Source organism: Pipistrellus hanaki, assembly GCF_964339955.1.
Source record: "Pipistrellus hanaki genome assembly, chromosome: 3".
Lineage (NCBI taxonomy): Eukaryota > Metazoa > Chordata > Mammalia > Chiroptera > Vespertilionidae > Pipistrellus > Pipistrellus hanaki.
In genome coordinates, this window is record NC_140505.1 from 172,196,960 (window position 1) to 172,219,340 (window position 22,381).

General features: G+C 38.8%; 1 protein-coding gene across 5 annotated transcripts in view; it reads right to left on the minus strand.

The window, feature by feature from the left end:
- LOC311619867 (uncharacterized protein) overlaps positions 1 to 22,381 on the minus strand; it is a 34,351-nt gene that overhangs the window by 4,686 nt on the left and 7,284 nt on the right. For 3 of the 5 annotated variants that reach the window (XM_084878493.1, XM_084878492.1, XM_084878491.1), the window contains 5 exons: positions 12,480 to 12,552; positions 12,298 to 12,374; positions 7,882 to 8,369; positions 4,645 to 4,743; positions 1,738 to 1,837 (listed from right to left, as the gene is read on the minus strand). In XM_084878493.1, coding sequence (XP_084734619.1) covers positions 1,738 to 1,837; positions 4,645 to 4,743; positions 7,882 to 8,369; positions 12,298 to 12,374; positions 12,480 to 12,539 — 824 coding nt within the window. In that variant the 5' untranslated portion in view covers positions 12,540 to 12,552. Of the gene's footprint in view, positions 1 to 1,737; positions 1,838 to 4,644; positions 4,744 to 7,881; positions 8,370 to 12,297; positions 12,375 to 12,467; positions 12,558 to 22,381 lie in introns of those variants that run through there. The other 2 variants (XM_084878495.1, XM_084878494.1) reach the window with 2 other exon arrangements.

Below are 22,381 nucleotides of genomic sequence, written 5' to 3' on the forward strand. Positions count from 1 at the left end.
ATGTGAAAAAATACTTCAAAAGTTAAACCTCTCTAATTAGTAAAGAAATAGACACTTAAGAGTATTCTTTGTCTATCAATTTATCAAGGTTGAATGGTCTTAAGAATTACATTCAGTGCTAAGAATGTTGAGATAGCCTCTCTTACATTTCTATGAAGGGCTAGCAGCATGATTTTTCTAGAAAGCAATTTGGCAGTAACTTTCTAGAACTTTAAAAATGTTTATATATTTCAACCAAGTCCCACTTCTAGGAATATAGCTTTAGGAAGGAATCAAAGAATTGAATAAACGTAAATATTCAATAATAGTAGACTAGTTAAAAAAAAGTATGGAACATCCATGCAATGGACTTAATTCAAAGCAGCCATTCAAAATTTTATTTCTGAAGAATTTAACAGCATGGGAAAATGCTCATGTGATCAAAGAAAAAGCAGGACAAAAAAGGGTTTCAAAAGATAGTATATAGCTTAACAGATAATATATAAACATGTAAAATACATAGCATTTAAATAGTACTTACTACATGTATGGTTGTGTATGTGTTTATATATGTAGATAGACAAGGAGATGTATAGAGTCTATGTGACCCTGGACACGTCATCCTAGCATCTTGCCTATTGTATTCATAATATGAAAAGATACGTGCACACACAAACCCTACTCTTCCAGGTAACTCATGGAAAAGCTGGAGGAAAATATGTCAAAATGGTAAAAACAACAAAAACAAACAAACAAAAACACAACGGTATTCCCTTATTGAAAAGGTTGTTTGTGTTTTCTTCTTATGCTTTCCTAAATTTTTGAAAAATTTAAATACTAAGAATGTATCAAAATACACTCCTGCAACCAGTATGTGGTATTTTCACACAGAACTAGAGTAGAAACAAAGTGGGTAGACTTTGCAGTCAGGTGCAGCTGGGTTTCAGCCCTGGCTCTGTCTTTGTCTTGCTGTGTGACTGAACGAATTGCTACAATCTGTCACATTAGTTTTCTCATCTGTAAAATGGAGAAAATTGTACCTCTCTCCTGAATGGTTTTAAGGAGTATAGATAACATGTGTCAAGTGCTAGGTTGACTAACTAGCACAGAGTATTTTGTCAATGCCTGTTATCGTTATTATCAACTCTTAATTTTTTAGTATATATTTTATTGATTTTTTTTTTACAGAGAGGAAGAGAGAGGGATAGAGAGTTAGAAACATTGATGAGAGAGAATTATCCATCAGCTGTCTCCTGCACATCCCCCACTGGGGATGTGCCCGCAATCAAGATACATGCCCTTGACAGGAATTAAACCAGGGACCCTTCAGTCCACAAGCCGACACTCTATGCACTGAGTCAAACCGGTTTCGGCCCACCTCTTAATTTTTTTATTTGTCCTCTGTTGATTGTTAACTTGCTGAAATGTTTAGTTTTCCAATTTACATAAAAACAGGGACTGTTTCCTTAGTACAGTATTTTTCTCATACTGGCTTTTCTTTCCATGACTACTTCTTTTCCCCAACATTGTTACACATGATCCTGTACTGGTCAAGTGATAAGACTGATTGATAAGTCATAGACTTTTTCACGAGTTACCTGGAAGAGACAGGTTTGTGTGTGCATGTATCTTTTCGTATTATAAATACAATAGGCAAGGTGATAGGGTCACACAAACTCTATACCTCTCCTTGCCTATCTACTGTATCATATGCCTCATAAAAATATATGATTCTGAAGACTGCAGAGGGCTCCCTACATTTGAATTATGGCTTCTTGTAGCTTCTTCACAGCAATATCGAGGACTTTCTTCCATTTCAAAATTTCCAATTTTGAGTAAGGATAGTGAGCGATCCAACCTTTAAAAAAAAAAAAAAAAAAAAAAAAAAAAAAAAAGACATTGACACAAAAGGAATGTTTATCTCAAAATTTACCCCAAGTCAGTACTCACTGGGTAAATCCTGCCCATCAGTCTACTAAAGCCTACTTGAAAAGGGAACCAAAATCCATTTATATTAAAGTATAAGTAATTATCAACTTAAGAATTACCTGTCCTGAAGGAGATTTGCCCTGAAATGGGATCAGGACTTTAACTCCAAGGAATTAAACTCCTATAATGATGTCGGAAGTTATTAGAGGCCTTCCAAGAATCCCTACACACTCTGTAGACCTACAGATGAGGGTCCTCTGTTTCCCTGTGTCAGGAAAGAAGCCTGTGTATTAGAGAGAACACTTTATTGATAGTCAATAGATTTGGGCCCTTTTCCTGACTATCCCACTAACCTGTTTAGGTACTCAACATCTGTGGAATTCAGATTTCTCATCATCAAAATGAGAGAACTGAATGATATGATCTCTAAGATCTTTCAGTTCTAATGTTCTCCCCTTGTAAAATTCTACCCTTGTAGTGAACATATGGAAAAATTCATAGATGCCTTCAAGGAATTTGGAAGAGAAAACCTTGCATTTTCTTTATTCCATCCTGCCAAGTCCAGTGCATTCAATAAACCAGTAAATTACATATGGAAGAAAAATTTAAAAGTGAAGATATGAAGGGGGTGGAAGGCACAGAATCTTACCACACCAGCACTGTTATTGTTTTGATGTAGCTTCTTCCAAATACGGATTATTCTGTCTTCAGATCTTTTTCCTTAACCACAAACTCTTCATTTGGCCATAACTCCAGGGGAAATTTGAATCAGGACATTGTATCTCTTCTCTGCTTTTGTCCTCACCTCTTTTCCCCACCCTAACCTTTAGTTAAGGGCAGGATTTCTTCTATTTCAAAACAATGGATTTACTTGACTTTTCTTATTTTGAAGTATCATCCCAAACACATCCCATGGGATTCAAGTTGGGATGACAATAATACGTTCTAGCAACCCGTGAACCAATGACCCAGGTTTGACCAGCCCAGGCCACCATGATTGCCTGTAGGGTGGGCACTTGACTCAAACAGAGTTAATCTGAGTCATTATTCAAAACTGAAATATGGACCTTGGGTGGTGATGGGAAGGAGAGCACTTTCTTCCTCAGCTGGAAGCACATGAACCCATGGCTGGCAGTGAACATCTTTACTATTAAACCCTATTTACTATTTACTATTAGGCATGGGCCTAACTATAGAATTCAACCAAGCAGAAGTGGAAAAGAACAAAGTATTTGCCAGTATGAGTCCCACATCCTTCCTTGAACACTGTTCCTGCAATTTTTCCTTTAATCTTCTGAGCTAGCCTCTACAACATGAGCAAATAATTCTCTTGTTGCTTAAGCTCATGTGAGTTGGGTTCTTGTGGCTTACTGCCTAAAGATTCCAGGTTCATCCCCACAGGACCATGAGAACCATCCTAACTTTAGGCTGGGAGGACTGAACAAGCTTCACCACTGGATTCCTTAGGATTAGATAATGTAAATTTTTCTAGCCTCCCACTTTAAGATTTCAACCTCTGCCCTAAGGCCTTGCTCCTTGTTCACAGATTAACTAGTGGGCTGGTCACCACTTGCAATATAATTGCTTGCTAGGGGATTTCCAGTCATTGGATTTTACCCATGTATTTGGATTCTTTGACATTTTCATGTAGAATTCTCTCATTACCTTAAGATTTACTTCATTCCTATTTGCTGTTTTGCCATACCTACTGGCTTGTTCTTAGCATATGCATTTGGGTCTGGTTCCTCAATATCTGTCCCACCCCAGTGAGACAGTTCTAGTTTTAAATTGATCCCTCAACACATTAAATTCAGAAGTATAAATAAGCCGAAACTGGTTTGGCTCAGTGGATAGAGCGTCAGCCTGAGGACTGAAGGATCCCAGGTTCGATTCCGGTCAAGGACTTGTACCTTGGTTGCGGACACATCCCCAGTGGGGGATGTGCAAGAGGCAGCTGATGGATGATTCTCTGTCATCAAAGTTTCTAATTCTCTATCCCTCTCTCTTCCTCTCTGTAAAAATTCAAATATATTTAAAAAAAAAAAAAAAAAAAAAGAAGTATAAATAAGAGAATGGGGAGTTGTGGAAAGAACACTTATCCCTAGGCACATTATCTAAAACCAGATCCTTTCAACTGTTTTTAAGGTTGTTAACTATGATAAAAAGAGCACAAAAAGTAAATCTGTAAGATGTATGGCAGTCAGCCCCAACTCCTACTGATTCTCTGAGCCACAACAGCTATGTTATGTTTGCGTCCCAAGGAATAGTAAGTTTCCCTTTTCCTAACAACCAATGTCTTACCCATTTTATAACTTAATTCAGGTATAGAAAGTATTCTTTCTAGATTTGGGTAACCATAAACTTTCTTGGGTGGTCTCCTTTATAACAATTTAAGAATTTATTTTTGCCTATAACATGGAAGCCTTGGTTTCCAATCTAGAATGGTAGGTTTTTGCACTGGAAGGGCCCTGGATTTTTCTTCTAGGACATAAATGTCATTGTTACCTAAACTGGTTCCTCAAAATCATGAAGGAAAAACTCACAAGGTATAAAAGTAGAGAAACCAGGAGAGCTGGATTAGATGAGGATATCTTTGAAAAGTTTGACTTCGAATCTATGATTGTGGTACTAAGAGGATGTCTGGGAGAAAGGTTTCAAATTCAGTGAATGGAAGTGATTCTCACTCGGGCTGCTCATCAAAATTGACCCTGATTTGGGTGGGTAAAGGGATCTTACCATTTTCTAAACAGAACTTGGATGACAATGAGAAGTGAATGACAAAAGGTAAATCGGTTCCATGGAGCATCTGGTAATACTGCCTTTGGCTGGTAAAAACTAGAGAGAAAAAAAGAAGAAGATGAAGAAAGGGGAAGAAGAAAAAGAGCATTTTACTAGATTATCAACAAAAAGCCCAATTGTCAATGTTTTAATATTTTTATGAGGGTATTAGTTTGGTGAAGGCCAAGGGAGGGAGAGGCAGAGGTGGGTGGAGATGGGCAGTGTATTTTAATGCTTTTCTTTAATTAAAAAAAAAGAAAAGCATTAAAATACCCTGGAAGAAAATATTTGCAAAGCACATTTACAACAAAGGACTAATATCTAGAATATATAACGAACTCTCAAAATTCAACAATAAGAAAGTAAACCCCCTATCCAGTTTGGCTCAGTGGATAGAGCATTGGCCCACAGACCAAAGGGTTCCAGGTTTGATTCTGGTCAAGGGCATGGACCTCTGTTGAGTTGCAGGCTCCTCCCCAACCAGGGAGCTGGTCAGGAAACATGCAAGAGGCAACCAATCGATGTGTTTATCTCACATCGATATTCCCTCTGTCTTTCCCTCTCTCTTCCACTCTCTCTAAAAAAATAATCAAAATAAAAAGAAAGCAAACAATCCAGTTAGAAAATGAGCAAAGACATAAAAGATATTTTACTGAAGAGGATATATAGAAGACACATATTTCACATCATTAACCTTTAGAGAAATGCAAATTAAAACCACAGTGAAGGATCTGGCTGGGTAATGCAGTTGGTTAGAGTGCCGTCCCAATACACCAATATTGCAGGTTTGATCCCATCAGGGCACATACAAGAATAAACCAATGAATGCACAAATAGGTGGAACAAGGCTATTGATGCAGTCATGATTTAAAATACTTGCATTACCACGATGAAGCAGGTTTGGCTCAGTGGTAGAGCGTTGGTCTGCAGACTGAAAGGTCCCAGATTCAATTCCGGTCAGGGGCATGTACATTGGTTGCGGGCACATCCCCGGTAAGGGGTGTGTAAGAGGAAGCTGGTCGATGTTTCTCTCTCATTGACGTTTCTAGCTCTCTATCTCTCTCCCTTCCTCTCTGTAAAAAAATCAATAAAATATATTCAAAATACTTGCATTACCACAAGGATCTCTCATGTCCTTTTACAGCCAAGACTATGTTCCTCCTGCCCCACCCACTCTTTAACCCTGGCAACCACCAATGTGTATCCCATTTTAATATGTTTGTCATTTCAAGATTATATGAAATGAAATCATACATAGTGTAACTTAAGGTAATCTCTCTCTCTCTCTCTCTCTCTCTCTCTCTCTCTCTCTCTCTCTCCCTTCCCCTCAACAAAACCAATAAATAAATAAATAAATAAATAAATAAAATAAGCATAAATAAAATCACACTGAAATATCATTACATGTCTATAAGAATGTCGAAAAAAAAAAAAAAGATGATGATATCCACATATGGGCAAGGTTGTCACTCATATATTGCTGATAGAAATGTAAACAGTACAGCTTCTTTTTTTTTTTAACATTTTTTAAAAATATATTTTATTGATTTTGTACAGAGAGGAAGGGAGAGAGATAGAGAGTTAGAAACATTGATGAGAGAGAGTCATCGATCAGCTGCCTCTTGCACACCCCCTACTGGGGATATGCCAGCAACCAAGGTACATGCCCTTGACCGGAATCGAACCCGGGACCTTTCAGTCCCCAAGCCGACGCTCTATCCATTGAGCCAAACCGGTTTCGGCAAAAAACAGCTTCTTGAAAAAAACAGTTTGGCATTAACAGTTTGGCACTTAATATATAAAAGTAAACATAAAATAAACATAGCCCAGCACCTGTTCTTCTGGGCATTTATCAAAGAGAAATCAAAACTTATATTTACACAAAAACATGTATATAAATGTTTTAGTACCTTTCCTAATAGCCAAAAGGTGGAAGGGAGGGAAGGAGGAAGGGGAAAATCCAGATGTCCTTCAAGGAGTGGATGGTTAAACAAATTGTGATACATCTATATCGCAGAAAATAGCTGAGCAATAAGAAGGAAACATTACACAACCTGGATGAATCTCTAGAGAATTAAGCTAGTTGGACAAAAAGGCTATCACCAAAAGTTACACATTGTATGATTCCATTCCATATAATCTTGAAGTGACAATCATATTAAAATGAGATACACATTGGTGGTTGTCAGGTTTAAAGAGGGGGTGCGGCAGGAGGAACATAGTCTTGGCTGTAAAAGGACATGAGAGATCATTGTGGTAATGCAAGTATTTTGAATCTTGACTGCATCAATAGCCTGTTTGCGATACTGTACTATAATTTTGCAAGATGTTGCCATGTAAAAAAAATTTGGATAAAGGGTATATGTGACCTCTCTATATTGTTTATTATAACTGCATGTGTGACTACAATTATCTTAGAAATAAAGTTTAATTTTAGCCGGGACCGGTTTGGCTCAATGGATAGAGCGTCGGCTTGGGGACTGAAAGGTCCCGGGTTCGATTCCGGTCAAGGGCATGTACCTTGGTTGCGGGCATATCCCCAGTAGGGGGTGTGCAAGAGGCAGCTGATCGATGACTCTCTCTCATCGATGTTTCTGACTCTCTATCTCTCTCCCTTCCTCTCTGTACAAAATCAATAAAATATATTTTAAAAAAATAATAAAATAAAGTTTAATTTTAAAAAATTACCTATGTGGCTAGCATCATTTTTCTGTTGGACCGTGCTACTGTTAGAGAATTTGTAAGATCTCCTGAGGCAAAGGCTTCATATCACTTGGATAGGAAGCATAATGGATGCTATATTGAACTGAAAACACCATAAATTTTTCTGTCTGCCCAGCCAGTGTGGCTGTGGTTGAGCATTGACCTATGAATCAGAAGGTCACAGTTTGATTTCCAGTCAGGGCACATGCGTGGGTTGTGGGCTTGATCCCCAGAGTGGGGTGTGCAGGAGGCAGGTGATCATTGATTCTCTCTCATCATTGTTTCTGTCACCCTCTTTCTCTCTCTTCTTCTCTGAAATCAATAAAAAATATTTAAGAGAAAAATTGTGTCTTACTGCTGACATTCATGAATTATTAAAATGATTAACACAAACCAAATTACCACTTTAATATAACCAAATATAATGTCTGTCACTATCTCACTTGCTACTTTTATTCTTATTTATAAATCTAACTAGTAATTTCTACTTACATGTTTTTTCAATTGGTACAAAATGGTGGCGGTCTTTTTTTGCTTTCATCAGATAATTTTCCTTATAACATTCTATTCTTGGATAGTTGATTTTGTCAACCATCATGGTACTGGAATTGCTTTGCAGGACATTTTGTTTCTTTGAAAGTGACTTTTTGGTTGCATATTTATAAGCTCCTTCAATGAGATCAAGCCAACTGTAATTCACAAGATTTACAATTCCTACAGGGAAAGCAATATTATTCTCAGCATATGTCTGCAATGTCTCCCCAAGTTCATACAGTAATTCAGCAGCAGTTTGTTTGAATTCTTCAAATGGACTCTTTTGCCTGCGTATTTTGGAGAATTTAACGTCAATAGGAATATTGGAAGCAACAGGAGTTGGTGAGATGGCAAATGATTGAAATGCATATTTCTTCTTTGGTGCAGCTTCTATAGGTTGCCTTGCTTCCTTGTCTAGTTCTATAGGGTGAATACTCTCTGGAAGACTGTAAAAAACATGTGAGACTTAAAGATATTGAATACTTTTTAACCTAGTAATTTGACTTCTAAATATAATTTAAAAGATATGTAGCATCTGTGTATAAAATTTCTAGCTGTAATATTAGTTTTTGATATTAGTAAAAATTGAAAAGAACCTAATAGCTCATAGCAATATTCCTAAGTATGTAAATAACGCCATACCCATAAATGTATAGCAATAAAAATTGTAAAATTTCTTTTAATAATTTGGGGAAATGATTATGTTATATAAAAAAGATACACAATTACATATGTGGAATGATCTGAATTGTATGATGTATATATCATTTATCTGGTAGTAAAGAGCCTAAGCAAATGTCCACCAAAAAGAAAATTAATTGTGGGATTACAGAAGTCATTTTTATTTTCTCCTTTTATACTTCATGCTCTTCTAATTTTTCCACAATAAACATTTATGTTTATACACAGAAGACAAAAAACAATATATGTGCATCATTTATTCATTTGTCTAATTATAAAACAAGACATAGATCATTTCTTCCAGAAACGCTTCCCTGAATTTCTGAGGTTCTAAGTCCACAAACATACTGTGTTCCCTCAACCCATCCAACACAGACCTATCAGATATTACTGTATTTTAGAGAAGCCAGAAATCCAAACAGGTGACCTTCATATTCCCCACTACCACCTTTGTAGGAGGTTAGGTGCAGGGAGAGGGAATTTACCAAATCTAGAAGAGGCACCTGAAAAGCTTAGAGACTGATGAGGGCTTTTGATAACTGAGGGGAAGGGATGGGAGGGGGGAGTGCTATGGTTTTTAAATTTGGAATATTCTCCTGTAGACCAGTTGTTCAAATATTTATAAGACAGCTGTCCTAGTCATCACAATTTCTTTACTATTGAATGTATTGGGGTTATATTGATTAGTAAAATTATATAGGTTTAAGGTGTATAATTCTATAATACCTCACATGTATATTATGCTTCTTTCCATCACCATTTATCACCCCTATAAATTCTCCTACATCCCTCTGCTCATTTGTCATTACAATTTCAAAATGTTTTCTTTCATCATGTCAATGTGGTGAAACATGTCAGCACCTCCCGATGGACTTTATAAAATGGTGCAGAGCACTAAGAGTCACTTCCATCTTTCTACTAAATGGTGGTTCCATTAGCATAGTTCGAAAAATAACATTGGTTTCCCAATGGAGAGTTTAGTGTAAAAAGGCAACTTTTTTAGACCAAAAGGTATTTGAATTGGAATAAGAATTGTAAATGTATATCTTTAGGCATTGGATATATTTTCACATTAATATTTTTTAAATGGAAGACCTATTTTCGAAAACTTTAAATATATTATTATTATTATAACTCATACATTTCTATATCCCTTTATAATAAGCTTTCAAAGTTGCTCTCATAAGCATCATTTCTCTAAACTCTAATACTAACCCTATGAGGCAGCTACTGTATTATCTCAATTTTATGGTATTTTCTTTGTAACATCCTGCAAATATGCATTTACAACTCTCAGATTTATCTATTGCTCAAATAAAAGAATAAGACTACTACTTAAAGTAACAATAACTGTAACACCTTCCACTTATTAATTGCCTCAATATGTAAGTATAGTCAATAATTATATCTCTTTCAGAAGGATATTAAGAAGGTTAAGAAATGTAATACATTTTTTAAAATATATTTTATTGATTTTTTACAGAGAGGAAAGGAGAAGGATAGACAGCTAGAAACATCAATGAGAGAGAATTATCAACCAGCTGCCTCCTGCACACTCCCTATTGGGGATGTATCCACAACCAATGTACATGCCCTTGACCGGAATCGAACCTGGGACCTTTCAGTCCACAGACCGACGCTCTATCCACTGAGCCAAACTGGTTTCAGCTTAATACATATTTAAATATAATATTTATATATCTGGTTTATTTTTCAGGCAGAAGCTAAAATAATGGACTGTCCAGTTCAAAGCTAGACTTAACAATCTTTTTAATCCTCAAACAAGAATATTTTTATTGATTTTTAGGGAGAGTAGGAAAGGGAAAGATAGAAATATGGATGTGAGAGAAACACATTGATTGGTTGCCTCCTGCACGTGCCCTGACCAGGGCCTGGGCTGGAAAGGAGCCTGAAACCAAGGTACAGGACCTTGAGGAGAATCAAACCTGGGACTCTCTGGTCTGCAGACTGATGCTCTATCCACTGAGCCAAACCAGCTAGGGCCAGACTTAACAATATTAACGAGAGATAATCAACAATGAAGGTCTTGGCACCTGGCCCAGTCTTAATGTAGCTCCACTTCTCTAGGCATACAGCACATGAGAAGAAATGATTCTCCCGCTCATAACAAGTGTCCCATCCCTCCCAGCTGCACTGCACCTGCATATGCAAATTAATCTTCCATCTTTGTTGGGTTAATTTGCATACTCACTTCTGATTGGCTGTGGGAATATTGGAGGTATGGTCAATTTATATGTTTGTCTATTATTAGGTAATATTGCTTTTCAAAAACAGAAAGAGCTGGAAATGAAGAGACAATAGACTTCTGAAAATAACAGCAACTTGTAATGGTCTTGAGAAAAATTATAACAGGCTCAAAAAACACCCTCACAATTTAATTAATACATATCCCAGTTTTTCATCCTAATACTGCTGACATTTCAGATCAGATAATTCTCTGTTGAAGGCGCTGTCCCATGTATTGTAGGATGTTTAGCAGCAACCTTGGTCTCTATAGACCAGATGACGATAATGTCATATCCCACTAGTTGTGACAAACAAAAACGCTTCCAGAAATTGCTACATGTCCCTTGCAGGACGAAACACCCCTGCCTGAGAACTCACTGGTAAAATTAACAACTTTTAATTTTATTCAGCCTTGTGATATATGTTCTAAGATAGGTTGGGATAATTTAATTTCCACTTTACAAGTTAAATTGTGGTAACTAGGGGGTAAAAATATTGTGAAATGACTAGTTCCATTATTTCATTCATTTTTGTGGTCTTGACACAATTCTGTGGATATTAATCACAAATCTGTATTAAGCACATCTTATGTGCCAAGCACTGTTCTTGGTATTGGGGATAGAGAAGTGATCAAGTAGATAAAAAATCCTTGTAGACCTGATATTCTCACGAGAAGAGAGAGAGCAAACAAATAATAAGGGATATCATTGCCCTAACCGGTTTGGTTCAGTGGATAGAGCATTAGCCTGCGGACTCAGAGGTCCTGGGTTCAATTCCAGTCAAGGACATGTACCTTGGTTGCGGGCACATCCCTAGTAGAGGGTGTGCAGGAGGCAGCTGATTGATGTTTCTCTCTCATCGATGTTTCTAACTCTCCCTCTCTCTTCCTTTCTGTAAAAAAAAATCAATAATATATATTTTTTAAAAAGGGATATCATTTAAAATCTTAGAAAGTGATTTAGTGCAACAGAAAAGTTAGAAAAGGGATAGAAATTGCTAAGGTGGTGATGGTGTAGAAATTTAAAATAGGATAATCAAGAAAAGTCTCACTACAAAGGTGAAACTTAAAATAAAGACAAGGAAAGGGGGGTAAGCAATGCTGAAAACAGAAGGAACAGCTAGTGAAAACTCCCCAAAGGAGAAGAAAAGGGAGAGGGAGAGGGAGGAGAAAGAGGGAGAAGGAGAGGGAGAGAGAACAAGCTAGGTTTGTCATGGATTAGCAAAGAAACCAGATGACTGGTCCACTTGACCAATTATGCTTAAATTAATCCTGATCTGGCTAAAATAAAGCTCTTTGACTAAATTCATGGTCATCTTTGACATGGTACTTTCTTGATATAGTTTCTTAGAGGGTAGGAAATAAGGAAGGATTGATCCTGAGCACCTTATAAGTCTTTGAAAATATACAGTGATGCCAGCAATGCAGAGTAATTCCAAATGTTTTACCTAAGCTTGTCTTCTGACGTGTGTTTCAAATGGGGGAGACAGTCTTTCTTTTCCCATTTTCTCCTTTTTGGTTTCATCTAAAATAAAATAAATCTATTTAAAAGGTAGAGAAAAATACTGGTCAAAGTGAAATATATTTTAAAAAGTAAATTATAATTTATGAGACTGACCTATATTATTACCTGATCAAAGAAATACATAGGTTCAATGTCCAAAGGTGTAGTTTCAGTAAAGTCTTCCATTCTGTCATGAGACCTAAGAAGGAGAAGTTAAGAATCTGAAGACAAGTTATCATGTCTACAAGTAATAATTCAAACACTTGGTTTTAAAGTTGAGATTTTTATATTCAATAAAGTTGAGATTTTTATATTCAAGCAGGGGTTGGGGATAGGACACAACCATTCCTTTACCTCTATCTTCACTACATAGGCTATCTATTTGACATAGGCACAATCAGAAGGATTTTATGCTAATGGCAAACAAAGCAATATCATGTTGATGTCAAATTTCTCAACCTTGGCACTATTGACATTTGGGCCAGATAATTCTTTGTGGTAAGGAGCTGCCTTGTGCATTGTAGGATGTTTAGCATCACCTCTGGCCTCTACCTACCAGATGTCAGTAGCATGCCTTCTTACCCAGTTAGGACAACAAAAAAGTGTCTCCAGACATTGCCAAATGTCTCCTGGGGATAAAATTTTCCCCCAGTTGAGAATGACTGTGCTGATACAATACTGAGACACCCTCCCCCCCCCCCATCTACCCCCCCCCCCAAAAAAAAGGTTTGATAGGGAAGAAACTGGTGCCTCAGAGTGAGTGATACTGTTACCATGTTTCCCCGAAAATAAGACATCCTTCGAAAATAAGACCTAGCGCATGGAAAGATAAGACATCCCCTGAAAATAAGACCTAGCACAACTTTGGGAGAAAAAATTAATATAAGACACTGTCTTATTTTTGAGGAAACAGGGTAACAGCAGAGTATTAGAGTAGTGCCACTCAAAATGTGACCACTGGACCAGCAGTATCAACATCACTTCAAAGCTTGTTACAAATGCATTCTCACTTAACCCTAACATATCATATTGTGTCAGAAGCTCCAGAGATGGCATCCAGGAACTTGTGATTGAACAAGTCCTCCATGTGATTCTTTTTTTTTTTTTTTAATTGATTTTTTACAGAGAGGAAGGGAAAGACATAGAGAGTTAGAAACATCAATGAGAGAGTCATCGATCAGCTGCCTCTTGCACACCCCCTACTGGGGATATGCTCGCAGCCAAGGTACATGCCCTTGAAGGGAATCGAACCCGGGACCCTTCAGTCCACAGGCCGACGCTCTATCCACTCAGCCAAAACGGTTTCGGCTCCATGGAATTCTTATAAATGTTAAGTTTGGGCGATGAGGACACATTTACCAAGAAGGTTTGTGAAACTGCAGGATTGTGACGAAAGGTGCAGTCTGGGGCTGGCTAAATCAAAGCTAAGTGGCCTCATGAGTTTGAAATGAACAAGATGAGCACATACTAGAGGAATGGACAGCAGCAATAGTATCAAAGGATGGGATACCTAGAGGACTGAGCATCATTAGGTAAAAGGTAATGATATTAACAGCCATATTAACTTATTATTATTATTAATAAAGAAAATTCTCAGAGGCTCAGACTTGATTAGCCCTTCCTAAAAGAGAAGTAGGAGAATTTGTTTAAAATATAATTTGAATGACATAAAAAATTCCTGTCTATACAAACACTGGGGGCCCAGTGCACAAAATTCGTGCACGGGGTTGTGTGTCCCTCAGCCCAGCCTGCACCCTCTACAATCTGGGACCCCACAAGAAATGTCTGGCTGCCAGTTTTAACTCGATCCCAGTAGTATCAGGCCTAAATGGGCAGTTAGACATCCCCCTCATGATCCAGGACTGCTGGCTCCCAACTGCTCACTTGTCTGCCTTCCCGATTGCCCCTAACTGCTTCTGCCTGCCAACCTGATCACCCTCTAATCACTCCTTTGCCAGCCTGATAGATGCCTAACTGCTACCCTGCCAGCCTGATTGCCTCTAACTGCCCTCCCCTGCAGGCCTAGTCACCTATAACTGCCCTTCCCTGCAGGCCTGGGTCCACCCACAACTGCCCTTCCCTGCAGGCCCAGTCATCCCCAACTTCCCTACTCTGCCGGTCTGGTCACCCCTTACTGCCCTCCCCTGCAGGGTTGATTGCCCCCAACTGCCCTCCCTTGCAGGCCTGGTCCCTCTCAACTGCCGTCCCCTCCTTGCCTGATTGCCCACAACTGCCCTCCCTTGCAGGCCTAGTCCCTCCTAACAGCCCTCCCCTGCTGGCCATCTTGTGGCAGCCATCTTGTGTCCAAATGGGGGCAGGATCTTTGACCATATGGGAGCAGCCATCCTGTGTGTTGGAATGACAGTCAATTTGCATATTACTTTTTTATTAAATAGGATAGAGGCCTGGTGTATGGGTGGGGATTGGTTGGTTTGCCCTGAAGGGTGTTCCAGATCAGGATGGGGGTTCCCTTGGGGCGTAGGGCAGCCTGGGTGAAGGGCCTGTGGTGGTTTGCAGGCCGGCCATCCACCCAAGTGGAGGCCCGGGTATCTGGGATTTATTTATCTTCTACAATTAAAACTTTGTAGCCTTGAGCATAGGCCAGAGCTGGCCAGAGCGGGCGGAAAGCTTGGCTTCCTCCATTGCTGGGGAAACCCAAGTCTCCTGCTTGCTCTGTGGCTATAGCCATCTTGGTTGGGTTAATTTGCATACTTGCTCCTAATTGGATGGTGGGCATGGCTTGTGGGCATAGCAGAGGTATGGTCAATTTGCATGTTTCTCTTTTATTAGTGTAGATCTCTATCTCATTGTCCTGTCACTGTCGCTAAACTTTCTACTTGAGTTATGGGGAGTCACCTCAAGATATGCCTCTGTGGTATGTAGATTGTTTTGAGATAAAGGCAACTTTAGCCTCAGGCTGAAGAGAAACTTCTGTCCCTCCCTTAACCACCTAGAAGAATTTAAATTAGAGGCCTTGCCCGCAATAAGTGATTATTAGAAATAATCTCTTTTGACCTATCTGTAGGGCAGGACAAACTTTATTTCCTGAACACCTGCTCTTCTTACCATCTTGCAATGACCATTTGAAGCCCCCAAGGTACCTAACTCATCCCTAGCTCAGGAAGTCTTATATACTTCAATTCCCCTGTCTACCATGTTTCCCTGAAAATAAGACATCCTCCAAAAATAAGACCTACTTACAGGTTTCCTTCTGAGTGAAATATACGGCATCCCCCGAAAATAAGGCCCCCCCCTAGGCTAAACATGAGAGATTTGGTCCACTGATTCTGAAAGAAATGGAATCACAAGAAATTCACCGGGAAATTCAGGAATTGGATTGTTATGATGATGTTCCAGAAGATGATGACATGATTGTCATTGAATAAATGAATAAATTCTTGATACTGTAGGATTCACAGTTTGTCTGGTTTGTGTTGACAACTACCGTACTATCATACCATATACAGATAATAAATTTCCTTTATTTTCATTTAACAATAAATGTGTACCGTATTCTTCTTCATGGAAAAATAAGACATCCCCCTGAAAATAAGACCTAGTGCATCTTTGGGAGCAAAAATTAATATAAGACACTGTCTTATTTTCAGGGAAACAGGGTATCTCAGAAACTCTCATGCATGTGGGGGGTCTCTGACTCTCACATATGTGGGTTTCCCATATATATGTATGTATTAAATCTGATTATTTTCTTTTGCTGATCTACTTATATCTATTTAATTATTAGATTAGCCAAAAGAACCTTGAGGGTAGAAAAAAATTTGCCCTCCCCCACAGGTGTAGCATAATATATACATTTGTGAAAAACTTCATGTCCTGTAAAATTGTGCACTAAAAATAATAGGGCTCATCGGAAAACCAGAGTGTAGGCACACCATTTAAATTTATGCTACTTTGCCTTAGCTGATTTGGCACAGTGGATAGAGTGTTGGTCTGTGGCTGAAGGATCCCAGGTTCAATTCTGATGCCTAAGGTTGTGGGCTCGATTCTCAGTAGGGGGTGTGCAGGAGGCAGCCTATCAGTGATTCTCTCTTATCATTGACGTTTGTATATCTCTCTTTCCCTCTCTCTTCCTCTTTGAAACCAATGAAAATATGTTTGTTTTAAAAGAAAGATATACTATATTGCCCTGGTCAGTGAGCTCAGTGGTTAGAGCCTCCACAAATGCACCAAAGGGTCACAGATTCAATTCCTGGTACCTGGATTGCAGGATAGATCCCTGTCCCCCAGCAGGACACAGGCAGAAGACAACCAAACGATGTGTCTCTCAAATTGATGTTTCTTTCTCTCTCTCACCCTATTTCTCTTCTACTCTCTAAAAACCAAGAGGGGAAAAAAAGTATTCTTAGGTGAGAAATAACAGAAAGATATTTATGAACTTATGCCATGTTAAAATGGCAATACTCCCCAACTAACCTACAGATTCAATGCAATCTCTGTCAAAATTCCAATGGTTGTTTTTGCAGAAATTAACACGCTAAAATTTCTAAAATTTATATGGAAATTCAAGGACCCAGAATCTCCAAAACAGTCTTGAAAAAAAACCCACAAATTCCTAATTTAAAAATTTAATATAAAAGCTACATTAATCAAATGTGGTACTGACAATATAGAAATCAATGGCTTAGAACTGAGTCTAGAAATAAACCCTCAAATTTATGGTAAATTAATTTTTGACAAGGGTTCCAAGACAATTCAATGGAAGAAAGAATAATCTTTAGAATACATGATCATGGGACAACTGGATATTCACATGTGAAAGAATAAAATTGAACCCTTATATCATACCATATATAAAAAATTAACTGCCAATGGGTCACAGAATGGGAAAAAATTTTGCAATTTAAATATGTAATAAGGTGAGAAGGTTAACTTGAAATGCAGGCAGATAGGACAGGGATCCAGTGGAAAACAAAGGGAGGTGAAACAGGCAGGGGTAGACACAGTAGCTTGAGCCAGCCTAACCACAGGAACCAACCAAGAAGAAATAATAAAATGTTTCTGGACTCAAAGCGGGAGGCATGGGAAAACAAGGGAGAGCCTGTAGCAACACCATATATGAACATATAGAAACAGAAAAAGTTCAGCATAGAAACAGAGAAAGATCACATAGAAACAGGGGAAATTCAGATCTATTGCTGGACAAAAATAATTGAGGAAATTAATCAGGTGATGACATGGATAGACATAGAAGCAGACTTGTAGCAAATATTTATAAGGCTTTAATAGGCAGATCACTATTGGGTCTTCCTCCCCTTGCAGGGAGTCTGAATATGCTTGTAATAAATTTTCCACATTTTTGCTTAAATCTCTGGTCTGTGTAGCTCATTCTTCATTGTCATGAGACACAACCCTGGGAAAACACCTCAGCCCAAAGTTCTGATCATCAAAGAGTCTAGTGTTCACAATATATAAAGAATTCTTAAGCTCAAGAATGAAAAAACAAATAACTCAAAATAGGCAAAATATTTGGACATTTCTTTTAAGAATATATGCAAATGGACAATAACACATGAAAAGATGTCAAAACCACCTCATTAGTAAAATGCCAATCAAAACCACAATGAGAAACCACTTCACACCCACTAGGATGGCTATTCTATCTAATAAAAGAGTAATATGCAAGTTAACCATAACTCCACCACACCCACAAGCTATGCTTATAACCACGCCCACCAGCCAATCAGGAATGAATATGCAAATAAACCCAACCAAGATGGCTACTGACACAGAGAGCAGGAGGGAGGCTTGGGTTTCCCGGGCAATGGAGGAAGCCAAGCTTTCCGTCTGCCCTTGCTGGCCTAGGCCTCCACTCAAGTCTACAAAGTTTCAATGATAGAAGATACATAAATCCAAACAGAAATGGCAGCAGCCACTGAGCTGGAAGAGCAGGAGGCTAGGGTTGCCCCGGGCGATGAAGAAAGCCAAGCTCTGAAGCCCTGGCTGGCTCAGGCCTTCACTCCAGGCTACAAAATTTTAATTATAGAAGATATATAAATTCCAACAGAAATGGCTGCCGCCACAGAGCAAGCAAGAGGCTTGGCTCCACTCCAGGCTACAAAGTTTCAATTGTAGAAGATAAATAAATCCCAGATACCAATGCCTCCACTTGGGTCGCCGGGGGCATAGCTGGCCTACAAACCACCACAGGCCCCTCACCCAGGCTGCCCCATGCTCTAAGGGAACCCCCATCCTGATCCGGAACACCCTTCAGGGCAAACCAGCTGGCCCCTACCCATGCACCAGGCCTCTATCCTGTCTAATAAAAGAGTAATATGCAGATTGACCATCACTCCAACACACAAGATGGCTGCCCCCATGTGGCCAAAGATGGCTGCCCCCATGTGGACACAAGATGGCTGCAGCAGGGAAGTGCAGTTGGGAGGGACCAGGCCTGTAAGGAAGGGCAGTTGTAGGTGATCAGGCAAGCAGGGGAGGGCAGTTGGGAGGCACCAGGCCTATAAGGGAGAGCAGATGAGAGGGACCAGGCATGCAAGGGAAGGCAGTTGGGGGCAATCAACCCTGCAGGGGAGGGGTGACCAGGCCAGCAGAGAAGGGAAGTTGGGGGCAAACAGGCTGGCAGGGGAGCAGTTAGACATCAATCAGGCTGACATGGGAGTGGTTAGGGGGTGATCAGGTTGGTAGGCAGAAGTGGTGAGGGGCAATCAGGAAGGCAGGCAGGTGAGCAATTGGGAGCCAGCAGTCCTGGATTGTGAGAGGGCAGTCGGACATTTCTAGAGGGTTCCCAGATTGGAGAGGGTGCAGACTGGGCTGAGGGATCCACGCCTCCCGCCCCCCCCCCTCCCGCTCCCGTGCTTGAATTTTGTGCACTGGCCTTCTAGTTAAGTTAATAACAATGTACCTACCTATATAGTTTAAGTTTAAAAAATTTGGCTCTCAAAAGAAATTTCATTCTTTGTACTGTTGATATTTGGCTCTGTTAATTAATGAGTTTGCCGACCACTGTTTTGAAATACAGTGGTCTGTCTGATAGAGAGAAACAAATACCACATGATTTCATTTATATGTGAAATCTAAAAAACAAAATAAACAAAACAGAAACACACTCATAGATACGGAGAACAAACTGATGGTTGCCAGGTGGGAGAGGGAGGGAGGGCTGGGTGAAAAGGTGAAATGATTAAGAAGTACAAATTGGTAGTTACAAAATAGTCAGAGGGATGTAAATTACAACAGAAAAATATAATAAATAATATTGTAATAATTATGTATGGTGTCAGGGAGGTACTAGACTTATTAGAGGTATCATTTCATAAGTTATATATCACTATGCTGTATACCTGAAACTAATATGATATGGAAAGTCAACTGTAACTGAAAAATTTTTTAAATTATAAAAACAAAAGCAAATGAAAAAAGAAAGACTCATTGACATCATGGTGAATGGCAGAGGAAATGGGGAGTGGGGAAAGGGGGATAAATGGCGATGGAGATTTGACTTGGCGTGGCAAACACACAATACAATATACAGATGATGTATTACAGAATTGTATACATGAAACCTATAAAATTTTATTAACCAATGTTACCCCAAAAATTTAATTTTTAAAAAACAGAGATTAAAAATAAAAAGGTTAAAAATAAAATTGTCATGTGACCAGCTTTTATATTTGTAGATATATGCCCAAGAGAAATAAAAACATATTCATACCAAAACTTATACGGAAAAGTTCACAGCACTATTCATCACAGCCAAAAAGTAGCCATAACCCAAATGTCTATTAATTGATGGATGAAAATGTTCTCTAATTAGATAGTGGTGGTGATTGTACACTTGAAATTACTAAAACTCACAGAATTACACACTTCAAAATGATAAATTTTATAGCCATAAATTATAATTTTTTTAAAAAGGAGTATCCAAGAGCCTCAGCCAGTTCTAGCTTCCACCCATACCAACCTAGGGATGTCAACTTCTAGAGATCAGATCCTCAAAAATATACATGCCTTAAAAAGTACCTATTTTCTGTCCTGCCAGCTGCTGCCATTCAGACCCAAAGAATATTAGAGATCTACTGGTTCTAACCCCAAAATAACTTTATACCAGTGTTCCATTCAGAACCTCAAGACCAGTTGATTCTATTCATGTATTTTATCTCAGTCATCCTCAATCACTGGAAATGTAAACTTGCAATTTCTACAATATCTAGAGCCCATCTAAAAGAGCCAACTGAGCACTATGTCCTCTACATTCTGGAATTGTTATTAGTTAGACTGACTTTATTTGTGTGTCATAAATTGCTTTTAACAATACAGAAGGATGATATCTTACATGTTTGGAGAAAGAGTGACTAGCCTAGGGTTTTCCAATTCAGTAGCTGAATCAAGGGTCCAGTATTGTTCCACCCTTCTGTGTTCTTCAGATTTCATCCCCACTAATCATTCTCAGACTTTAAACATCTAAAAGAAGAAGAAGGGCTCATTTTATTTTGTCTTTTAAAACAAATTTAATAAACCTTTTCCAGAAGTTATCAATGGCTTTTCTTCATGTCTCATTGACCAAAATTGCAACACATCTATGCCTATACAAACCACTGAAAAGAGGGATGGGAATTGTTGTATATTAGCTTAGAGTCCAATCAAGATGTAAACCTCCCCCTCCCCCCTTAGAAGTAATTCTAGCTTTCTTTTTTTTTATTTTATTATTTTTAAAATCCTCACTAGAGGATATTTTTCCATTGATTTTTAGGGAAAGTGGAAGAGAGAGGGAAAGACAGAGAGAAACATCGACGCACATTGATCAGTTGCCTCATGCACAAGCCTGGACCAGAACCCCGGCTGGAGAGGAGCCTGCAACCAAGTACATGCCCTTGATCGGAATCAAGCCCAGCACCTTTTGGTCTGCAGGCCTATTCTCTATCCACCAAGTCAACCAGGCTAGGGCAGGATGTACCCTTGAGTTAAAGATAGGTTCATGTGATTGGGTACATGGTTGAGCAAGAGAAAAACTAAAAACGAATTCCGGGTAGGTATCCAACATGTCTATTAAATGTCTATGGTTTGCTTTTCATCCATTCACATTTAAGCAAATCTTCCCAACTCACTAAGTCATGTCCACAAACACAGATGTCACTATTTATTCACTGCATCATTTTAAAATGTGAACTGGCAAACAATGCCCATCAGAGGTTTAGAAAAACCTGCAACATGGAAATGAAAGATCATGAAAAAGACTTCTGTTTTCAATTTGAATAAAGTAACTGATATTGGACACAAGACCTTCTACCAATGTAATTATCAAATTGGGAAAAATAAATTAAATAATTGTTTTTAGATATTGGTCAATAGGAAAGAGAACTATAACCCCTAATAGAATAAAAAAAATGAACAAACTTCATGACCATCATAACTTTTTGCATGGAAGCACTTTCCAGATCACAGTCAGGGAAGGCCAAACAAACCATGGTAGCGTCAATGAGCTGAGGAGATAGAGATCAGATATCAGAGAGGAAGAAGCTGTACAGAGACGTTTACACAGGGAAAGATTCCACGAAACTAAACAAAGAACAACTATTAGGGAGAGAACACTTCTGGAGAGCAAGAGGCTGAATAATGACCAGAGGTTGCACAGGAATGGGAGATGTTGGTATTACAACCAGCCATTGTGAAGAGATTGCATTAACTACCCTAGGAATCTAGTAGACACCCCAGAAAGGCTTGGATTTAGGAATAGACCTAATTTAGCACTACAGCAGCACTATTAAAAAGAAATATTATAAATATAGTTAAAAATTATCTTGTAACCTTTTAAAAAAGTGAAAATCACCTGGCCACCATTGCTCAGTGGTTGAGCATCAACCCATGAACCAGGAGGTTATGGTTTGGTTCCTGGTCAGGGGACTCGATGCCTGGGTTGTGGGCTCGATCCGCAGTTAGGGGCTTGCAGGTGGCAGCCTATTGATGATTCTCTCTCATCATTGATGTTTCTATCTCTCCCTTCCTCTCTGAAATCAATAAAATTATATTTAAAAAAAGAAAAACAAATGGAT